The 10,000-nt window shown below is 44.5% G+C and overlaps 2 protein-coding genes across 2 annotated transcripts in view; one reads left to right on the top strand and one right to left on the bottom strand.

The window, feature by feature from the left end:
• The window catches only part of edar (ectodysplasin A receptor), a 27,370-nt gene extending 21,806 nt beyond the window's left edge, over positions 1–5,564 (bottom strand). Inside the window, exon 1 of the mRNA XM_083681312.1 lies at positions 5,480–5,564. The gene's annotated coding sequence lies outside the window, so the exon portion shown is untranslated. The remainder of the gene's footprint in view (positions 1–5,479) is intronic.
• Positions 5,565–9,230: 3,666 nt separating this feature from the next.
• Positions 9,231–10,000, top strand: part of LOC310813358 (E3 ubiquitin-protein ligase SH3RF3-like) — a 49,589-nt gene continuing 48,819 nt past the window's right edge. Inside the window, exon 1 of the mRNA XM_083682308.1 lies at positions 9,231–9,691. Within this exon, the coding sequence (XP_083538434.1) occupies positions 9,335–9,691 (357 nt within the window). The 5' untranslated portion in view covers positions 9,231–9,334. The remainder of the gene's footprint in view (positions 9,692–10,000) is intronic.

The following is a 10,000-nucleotide window of genomic DNA, read 5'->3' as shown; positions in this document are numbered from 1 at the left end:
AAATACCCAGAGTATCATTATCTCTGTCATTAACAGGCTTGACAGACCCAGTCCCCAGGCACGGCTTACACACCAGATACTCTTCCTGACGCAAGGAGCAGAGGTCACCACCATTCCTGTTGTCTCTGTTTTCTTTGACTTTTCATTCTGTCCTCTCTTTATTGCTAATCACTAACCTGTGGTTGGTACAGTATCCACGATCTATAGGCACTCCTTGGGGTATCCTTAATCACCAGGATTAGACTAGAAGCAGAGAGCTAAGTTGAGGTGCTGTATTTCATAACAGTCATTACACATAAGCATTTTATTATCTGTCTATTATAGCCGTTAACAATAATGTTATTGTTATCATTTGAGAATTACATACAGCGCTTGGCACATAATACATCTATATTACATCTATAATACATAACAGAGCTGCAATGGTGGCCCTTAAATATTAATGGAGAGCGGATAGACTGCAGCTGATCGCTGATCTGACGTGATTTGATCTAATGTCATTATTGAGGCATTTAATCGTGTATATGTCAGTGTCTCAGGGAGTGATTTATGGAAAGTCCCCCTTCAGAGCAATTACTTCGCAAACACACACACACACACACACACACACACAAACAACACACACACATACACCCAAACACACATGCGGGCTCGCGTGCACACGGCACACACACACACACACACACACACACACACACACACACAAACACACACGCACACACACAAACACACACGCACACACACACACACACACACAAACACACACACGCACACACACACACACATCTCTCACTCTTCAGGCTCAAACGGAAGAACAACAACTCTCTTCAAATGTAGCTGCGAGCGAGACATTGTTTGCATCCTCCCTGTCAGATGTGTTTTTCACCCTTACTCAATCTTCTTCTTCTCACTCTCTCTCGCTCGCTCTTCCCTTCTCCTCTCCTCCCTCTCTCTCTCACTCTCTGTACCCCCCCCCCCCCCTTCTCTCTGGCTCTCTGTATCTGTTTGGCCATCTCTATCTGAGAATGACAGTGATTGGCAGCAGTAGAGATACTGTATCTCCCTGTCAGAGGAGGGAGTCATGTGCTGTCATTGACATCTTCTTTGAACCCTGGGAAACATTCAATCAAAACCGTTCAGCTGTATTTCTGGATACGTCAAATACTGTTTACTGGACTTTCATAAATGCAGTAATCAGTTTTGATTGAACAGTACCCTGAGGTCAGTTTTTAAGGGCGGGAGACAGACAGACTCTCCCCCTTCCCCTATCAGTAACTCAGTGATCACAGATGTGTTCTGTCAACATGCAAACGCCACGGAAATGACTTTTAACTATGAATGTTTAACCCTCTAATGGATATTTATTATGTGAGATGATAATGACTTTCTGTCAGATTAGGATCAAACAGGGCAATCAGGGAGGAAATCCAGCCAAGAAGCAGAACCAAAAAAACCTTTCCTGGTTCCTTTCCCAGTGTTTCATTTCTGATGACAATTAAACAAACAGCTTAATGAAGTGGAGTTCTGTAATCTGGCTCCAGCTTTCTGTAGCCTGTAAACGTCTGTTTTCCATTCCCGCCCCCCCCCCCCCCCTTCTTCCGACCCCATTCTCTTGATTTTTTTCCTTTCCTTTGCTCTCATCTCCGTTCCCTCTTCTCCTCTCCTCTGCACTCCTCTTCCTTCCTCTCCTCTTATTTTCCTCTTCCCTCCTCTCCTTTCCGTCTTCTCCTCTGCTCTCCCCTCCTCTCCTCATCCCCAACCCCTTCCCTCCTGCACCTGACTACATGTGATACCGCCCTCTGGCTGAGTGCAGGGTTACAGTCACTATCCACGAACCATAGAGGTTTGGGAATTAGATGTTACATTTCCATTACCATTTGCATTTATGACATTTAGCAGACGCCTTTATCCAAAGCGACTTACAACAAATACATTTGTCTCAGTAAGTAAATCATCTATCCATCAGTCATCATAAGAAAAAGTAATCTATGCTAAAACAAATTGTATTATTAATTTATTTCCAGTAGAGAAACTTGTACAGGGGGGTAGTGGAGATGAAGAGGTTGAGTATGTTGAGTTTTAAGTTTGTCCCAACCTTCACTAGCATTGTGTTAATGTTGTTCGTTTACTGCTCCTCTTAATACAAATGATACAGTCCATACCTGAGGATACGCACACACACACACACACACACACACACACTCCTGCAGCTTCCAACTCATAAACAACTCTAAACATAATCAATGTTATACTGAGTGGGTTTATCCTCTAAAAGCCAATTATTTCTGTTCTTTACTGCACAGACATGAACCTGCCAAATCCCTCTAGATCTTAAACACATGTTACTCACAGAAACCTCTATAAACAGGACAAATGTGTGTGTATGTGTGTGTGTGTGTGTGTGTGTGTGTGTGTGTGTGTGTGTGTGTGTGTTTGCGCATAGAGAATACCGTGTAAAAAAAAAAGAGAGAGAGGACGCACTGGAGACACTGTGTTCTCATTAGAACTCAATCCTCAAACCTGATGTTTCCAGGCTACAAACAACAAATGTATCAAATACAGTACACATTAAAATATACTCACTGACTCACTAGCACTTAGACAATGGAAGGGAAGGGATAGATTTCTTCACAGAGAGAAAGGCAATCATTTGTTCTGGTGATAAAGCTGTACATACAAAGTATTACAAGAGTTCTTAGGCACAGCACAAGTCAAGTTCATTTGCAGTATCTCACTGTAAAATACTCAGTGGGTGGAATGTTGCTGTTATAGTTTATTTTCTCTCAATATCTCTTGACTGAGCCCAAAGTCAGAGAGGACGAGGTGGGGATGTGGGGAGATGTCAGTCAGCCTACGCTGAAATCTGTCACCTGCAGCTATGGAAGATCCTACTCTACATGCCTGTTCCACACCAAACACCAGCTAACTGGTTTTGAGTTAGTTCTTGTAATTCTCAGAAGGGAGTTGAATATGAACTGTTAAACTGAAAGGTCATAAACAGGTAAGAAAATGATACAACCTTATCAGTTGTGAATAAAGGTAAAGAAAATATATGATATGATCTGTGAGTGCAAGGTATGTGTGTGAATTTGTGTGTGTGTGTGGGGAGGGGGGTCTCTCTGTCTCTCTGTCTGTCTGTCTCTTCATCTCTCTTCATCTTTTGATTGCTTTAATTACAGACTTACTGTCAGCTCTCCTCTCAGAGAGCAGGAAAAACTCTTAGAGCAGATGAAAAGGAGTCTATCACTCACACACACACACACACACACACACACACACACACACACAAACACACACACACACCAGCTCCAGTCAGTAGTCCCTTTGATTTTCTGCCTGACGGTGATCTGTCTTTCATCGTCTCTGCCTGATCCCTCTCTCCGTCTTTACCTGCACTGGGGCATAACGTCTCCCCCTCTTTCCCTGTGTTTATCTTTAACACACTGATACTGTAGGTGGGCAGGGTAATTTACTGTCTCTGTCTTTGTACTGTACCGCTTTAGACGGTGGGCACAACCATTTGTCTCCCTTTGTCTCTTCAGCACATTAGTAGGTAGGCAGAACGGTCCACTGTCTCAGTCTGTTTGTCGGTAGCGCCGAAGCAGAACGGTTGACTGTTCTGTCTCTGTTTGTCTGTCTGTCTGTCTGTCTGTCTGTCTGTCTGTCTGTCTGTCTGTCTGTCTCTCTGTCTGTCTGTCTGTCTGTCTGTTTGTCTGTGTATGTGTCTGTGTAGCGCCAAGGCAGACCGATTGACTGCGTGTCTATCTGTCTATAGTGGAGGGTGGGAGTGATGCAGAGAGAGAGAGAGAGAGTGTGTGTCTGCAGGACCAGAGGGGTGCTGGGGTCTGGATCTGACTGGGCTCTGATAGGCTCTAGAACAGAGGGGTCAGATGGTAGGGATTGCTGCAGTTAAGAACATCTGTGAGTCCTCAAATAGAGGAGACCCCTCTCACAACTACCCTCCTTTCATCTATACCCCAACTCCCTTCCTCTCAAAAGAATTCATTATGGGGCAGACACAACTTAGGAAATACAGTATGCCCTTCCTATATTAAATAGGAAATACAATATTCTGCTCCACACATCACTGTGAACATTTTAACAATATAGGCTCACATCACATCATGCCAGTATGTATTCATTGACAAGATGTACTCTTCCATTTGAAATAGACGTATCTAAGAACTATGTCCTCCCTTACCAGTCCAATACAATAACTTTATTTCACCTGAGGGGAAATCTGTTAAGAAGCTTGAAGATATAGGCTACATCATACCATATGACAAGCTTCTAGGAGCTATAAATCGTTGGATAGCCTGTTTAATTCAGTTCCGTGGATTGAATAAATCTTCCATAAATCTGCATTAACTTTCACAAACACTGTTTTCAGACACAGCCATTTTTCCATCGATCCAAGTCAACAAAACTAACCCACATCTCGTCCATACGACGTACATGTTAGCAGAGTAATTAAGGTTTTTGTAACAGTGGATAAGTCTTAATAAATTACAAATCCAATTGATACAATTGATCCGATCTATGAATCGAATGAATTTCTATTATCCCTTTAATCCTTGGACGTCATACTAAATCTTTTGAAGATGAGTTACACCTTTTTCCCTGTTTCTTCTCTCCTTATCCTTTCCACCTCCAACATGAAAGCCTTTGTGGCGGGGTGCTGGGGGGCTGTGGTGCTGGGTGGAGAAGAGGATAGAGGGGGATTGATTTCCACCCTGAGCGGTGCACTAGTAGTTCAAAGCTGCAAACTTCAGAGGAGCGGCAGGATCCAGCATGTCCCAGCCGGGCTGAACTGCCTGTCTGCGGGCAGGACTTCCCCTGGGGCTCGGGGAGCGGGACAGTCAGGCGGCACCGTAAAAACAATTATGCGAAAGGGACAGAGAGCTCACTACACACCGTTCCGCAGTAACAGAACACAACTTCACGGAACCCACTACTGTCCCAGAAGTATGGGTCTTTCGGGGATAAGCCATTAATAATAGATAGGGGGGAAGCTGAGCCCACGCGTAACCCGTGGAACAATTACCTGGGTACTGATGGAGTCAATAATAGCCTACCTGTCCCGAAGGCCTACCCAATAGCGCACGAGCACAGCTATTATCCACTGGTTCACTTTTGTGAACTAATTAACTCATGTGTATGTAAAAGCCTAGGTTAGAAGCCAAAGAAGGATAAAGTTGTGAAAATATTATACACAGAACAACTGTTATCAAGGGAGATTGGCTACCTACTATATAGGCCTACTGTAGGTTGGTATGTTATTTTATTTTTGTACAACATTGACATGTCTGGCCTTTTCTAACAGTGCCCACTGTTTGCCTCACTTGCAACAAACAATGCATGCTTATTTTCAGAGATAAAATTACAGTTAAGTACATGTGTCTGAAACATAACTGGTCCAGGAATTTCCCTAGTCTTGCAGCAATCCCTCTTCGCATTCCAGAGAGAAGAGGCGCCTTACCTGTGAGTAGAGCGGTGAGACAGAACGGGACTCTGGTTGTATCTCCAGGCTAGCGGACGGGACAACGCTGAAGTCTCTGTGTGCGGACCGCTATCGGTGATCAGGCTGTATTGAGAGCTCGGACAGGCATCACCAATATCTAATGCGCTAGAAACAAATCCTCTATCGTAATCTCAGAGACCCATTCCGATGTGTGCATGCCGAGAGAGTGTATGGCTCCTCCTCAGCAGAAAAAAGTGAAAAGTTTCCTCCGCCCCAAAGAGATCAAAACTAACCTGATTCAGGTAGACTTGAGAGGCAAACATCACTATGACTACACACCCCAACCCCGCCATCTAGTGGTGAAATCTGCATATCGCAATTCCCTGAAACTCAGGGGTACCAAAGAGAGAGGTGGTAAACACCTCTGTCTAACACTGTAAACAGGATTACAGGGAAATCTCGACTAATGAAAGCTTCGAGTAGTGGACATGCATTTAAAAGTAATTTCAAAGGTCTGGGGGATTTAGGAGTTTAATTGATCTGATGTTTGTTTGTGTTATTCTGATGTATGTGTGTATGAGGGGATGTAGGGGTCAGAGCAGGTGTGCTGTTGGCGCCGGTTGTTTGGATGGGACAAATCCCTGCATTTTATTCCTCTCTCTCGCTTTCTCTCACTCTGTCTGTTCTCTCTCTCTCCTCTTCCTTTCCGCTCCATCTCACCCTCATCCGCAGGAAAGAGCAGATAAAAGAGGTGCTTTGAAAGCTTCTGGAAGTCCTGTAATTACTGGTCTCTCTCTCTCTCTCTCTCTCTCCCCCTCTCTCCCCCTCTCTCCCCAGTGGTCGTCTGCTGGAGCTGATGCTGGTGCTAGATGGGAAAAAACTCTCACATTACATGACTTCAGAAGGCTATACCTCAGCCAGAGCAAACAAGACCACAGCTATATACTGTATGTATTAAAGCCAAGTACATCAAAGCCTCTTTCTCTCTCTCTGACTTATCTCAGTGAATCACTAACATGTTATTATTATTAGTGGTCCTTAATCAGTAGAATCATATACTTCCGTTGGACCCATCAGATGTGTTGGTTTAATACATTATTTCTCACGACTACATCCATAGCAGAAAACAGGTTGTTGGTCAGTGGTTGATTTCTATGGCCAGGGTTGGAATGAGTCAGCTCGCATGGTCAACTGCGATGGGTGAGTAATCTCAATCCTCTTTTTGTACCTGATAAAACAGTTTAAACAGCACTTAAAACCCAAATACCTATTCAGCTGTATAGTAAAGGGCACAATTAGACAATTGAGATGCAGCCCAGTGGTATTTCAAAGATAGCTTTGGATTTAGCATTATGGATACAATATAGGGTGACACACACACACATACACACACACACACACACACACACACACACACACACACACACACACACACATTTATATCCTGTCCTCTACTCCTCAAAAGAGGAGCAAAATGCTGGTTACCATGGTGACTGCAGTGTCAGCTAACCTACTTTCTGTGGATGAAGGACATTGGTTGATCTAAGAGGTGTACAGTAAGGTACAACTAAGCATCAGTACAGTCATGTATTGTATACTGTATATTCCATTTTGTCCAATTATTTGCCGATATCATTTGAAACTGCCAATAAATATTTGTTGGACAAATGTTTGTCTTCAAGGTACAGTTCTCTAACTTCAAAATTCTGCTAGCTAGTATTTGTGACAGACGCAGATTTGCTGTGGAAAATTGCATTAGTGAGGGGTTTGATCATTTAGGGAGATGAAACACACCCGACATACCAAACAGTGCGTGGGCTTGAGAGAGAGAGAGAGAGAGAGAGAGAGAGAGAGAGAGAGAGAGAGAGGGAGAGGGAGAGGTGGACTCGTTCTGTCTCCCCCAGCTCCTCTCTCCTCTATGGGCCCAGTGCCAGCACTTGTAGGCTGAGCTCTAGCCAGCCAATCAAGAACAGAGCTTACCATTCTGATACACACACACACACGCGCGCGCAACGCGCGCACACACACACACACACACACACACACAGAGTGGGGGGAGATATTATTTTTCAATTACAATTCCCACTAAGAGCTTGTTTTATCTCTTATCTTAGAAATACAGTATTTCATCAATCATCTCCACAATTTAAAGGGATTCAATTTATATTGGAACTCAGACTGGGCAGGATACACACACACGCACACACACACACACACACACACACACACACACCCTATACTCTACCTGAGGCTTGGGCCCTGTGCTCCTCTCCGTGGGTGGCAGGGAGCAGACCCACCCCTCACCCCGGCAGGATGCCTGTCTCTGTGGCCTGTACACACAGCCTTCCCCCTAATCACTACCCCCCAGGCAGCCTACCGCCCCTCTCTCTCAGGGCTGAGCTAAACGTGAGAACAGGGCAGGTCTGGACAAGACAGACTCAGCCTCTAGTTGAGAGACATCTACCTCAGTCATGAGTCTCCAACAGCAGCAGGAGCATCAGCTCAAACAGGCTTTCTCGCAAATAGGAATGTGCTTGTTCAGTGCAAGTGTTCAACCTAAACATTCTGTCTTTTATGAAATATGTTTGAATATTTATACCTTGAACCATGTCAAAGTGTGGAGTGCTTAGCAAGTTAAGTTAAGTTAATGGATTCTTTTTGTTTAAGGTGATATACTGGATATTGGTAGAAAGTTTAAGAAGACACATATTGTTGAAACAGATCAGTGGAGGATCATGTTCAGTATGGCTCTACATACTCACTGATTAGAATATTAATGTATTTATCCTTTATGTATCCAGGTAAGTGCAATTGAGATATGAATGTCTTTCTCAATGGAGCTTTGGATGCTGTGAAGTGCTTTGAAATTGTTTCGTACACAACTTGAACACACAATTTAATGTCAACGTGGTTTCACCAGAAGGCGGCGCTAGAGCTCCTTCATATTCCACTCTGTTAGCCTACCTATCCGTTCACAACAAACGGGAAATCTGTGCAATGTTGTTAAACTGCACACAGGTAAATAAATAAACATATCTCACAAAGTAAACATGACGCTAATCTTTTGTATGGTTGTCAAAAGATGTTAGTTTCTCCACGTTGACTAGGTTTTAAGCTGTTGGGTTTTGAAGGATGTTCTTTTGATTGAGCGTCTTAATCATCAGGGCTAGAAGAGGGTCACGAATGCAAATGCAAAATGTTGGTTAGCACAATTCATACTATTTGTAATATGTTTCTACCATCAACTGTTTTTTTTAGTTTGATAGTTTAGTAATAGACTCATTCGTAGTGGCGCAAGACGCGCTCCATCGTGAGATGTGCGCAAATTGTCATTGAGCAGATCAGAGAATATGGAGAATAATCATCAATCATTTTTGCGTACTGTTCTGATTCTAGTATGCAGGTGTTCTGCCCGGTGATTACAGAGCAAATCATGAGTTAGTGCACATCCTCCCACATAACGGCATTCATATCACACCTCTCCCCTCTGGTTGAGCTAATCATGCAGCTCTGCCTTCATCATAACAATACGCCGTAGTCAGGTGTAACGAAGAATAAACAGGTAATTGCACACACAATTTATATTGTGTAGCTGTTGTGGTTCGGTGCATTACATCTTCTTTCCCTCTCTGCTCCACTGGCTCAGTGCGCGCGCCAGCGGGCTCGGTGCGCGGATGATGAGAGCGTGACCTCACTGCATTCTGCACAGCTGCGCGAGGGAGTGACAGAGAGGAGCTGCTCGCGCTGGGGCTCCGGTCGGGGAGTCAGCAGCTCGCATTTTACACTCGCTGCCAGTATGTATTCTTCAGTGAGTAACACTTTTAACGCGGATACAGAAACACTCGACAATAACTCGTAACCTTTTTCGCTGAGATGGATGAGTCGTCGCTGTTGGATTTACTAGAATGCTCAGTGTGTCTGGAGCGGTTGGACACCACTGCGAAGGTGCTGCCCTGCCAGCACACATTCTGCCGCCGCTGCTTGGAGAACATACTGAGTTCCAGGAACGAGTTGCGATGTCCCGAGTGCCGCATCCTGGTAGACTGTGGGGTGGACGACCTTCCCGCCAACATCCTACTCGTCCGGCTACTGGACGGGATCAAACAGCGGCCACGGAACGGGGGCAGGCAGTCCCTGCACGGGGGGTCGCTGGCAGCCGGGATCTCAGCCTCTCCCCCGGGCAGTGCGATCAGAGACCTGCCCATTGCCACCAGGAACTCTCCCGTTAAGGTTTGTGCCTTTGCAATGATCCGATATGACGTCGCATTTTGGTTTGTGGTTTGCAGAACAATTTGTTCTTCATACCTCTTACCAAATAATTGAGTTGTGTGGTGAATGGTTCTGGTTATAGTGGTGCATTATTTCGCTAATCTGTGTGTGAAATCTATGAGATCAATATGACACCGGGCAGAGTCAATACAACAAGCGCCCAGTGTAAGGCAATTGCAAGAAATCTGATTATAACCCCTGCTACTTAAAAAGCAATGAATAGCTCAGACAGTCACCTGTGTTATTCACGCGGTTGCTATAGAGAGCGGC

The sequence above is a fragment of the Argentina silus genome (assembly GCF_951799395.1).
Source record: "Argentina silus genome assembly, chromosome: 12".
In the NCBI taxonomy this organism is placed as follows: Eukaryota; Metazoa; Chordata; class Actinopteri; order Argentiniformes; family Argentinidae; genus Argentina; species Argentina silus.
Note: the sequence above shows the minus strand (reverse complement) of the source record. Positions and strands in the feature narration are given on the sequence as shown.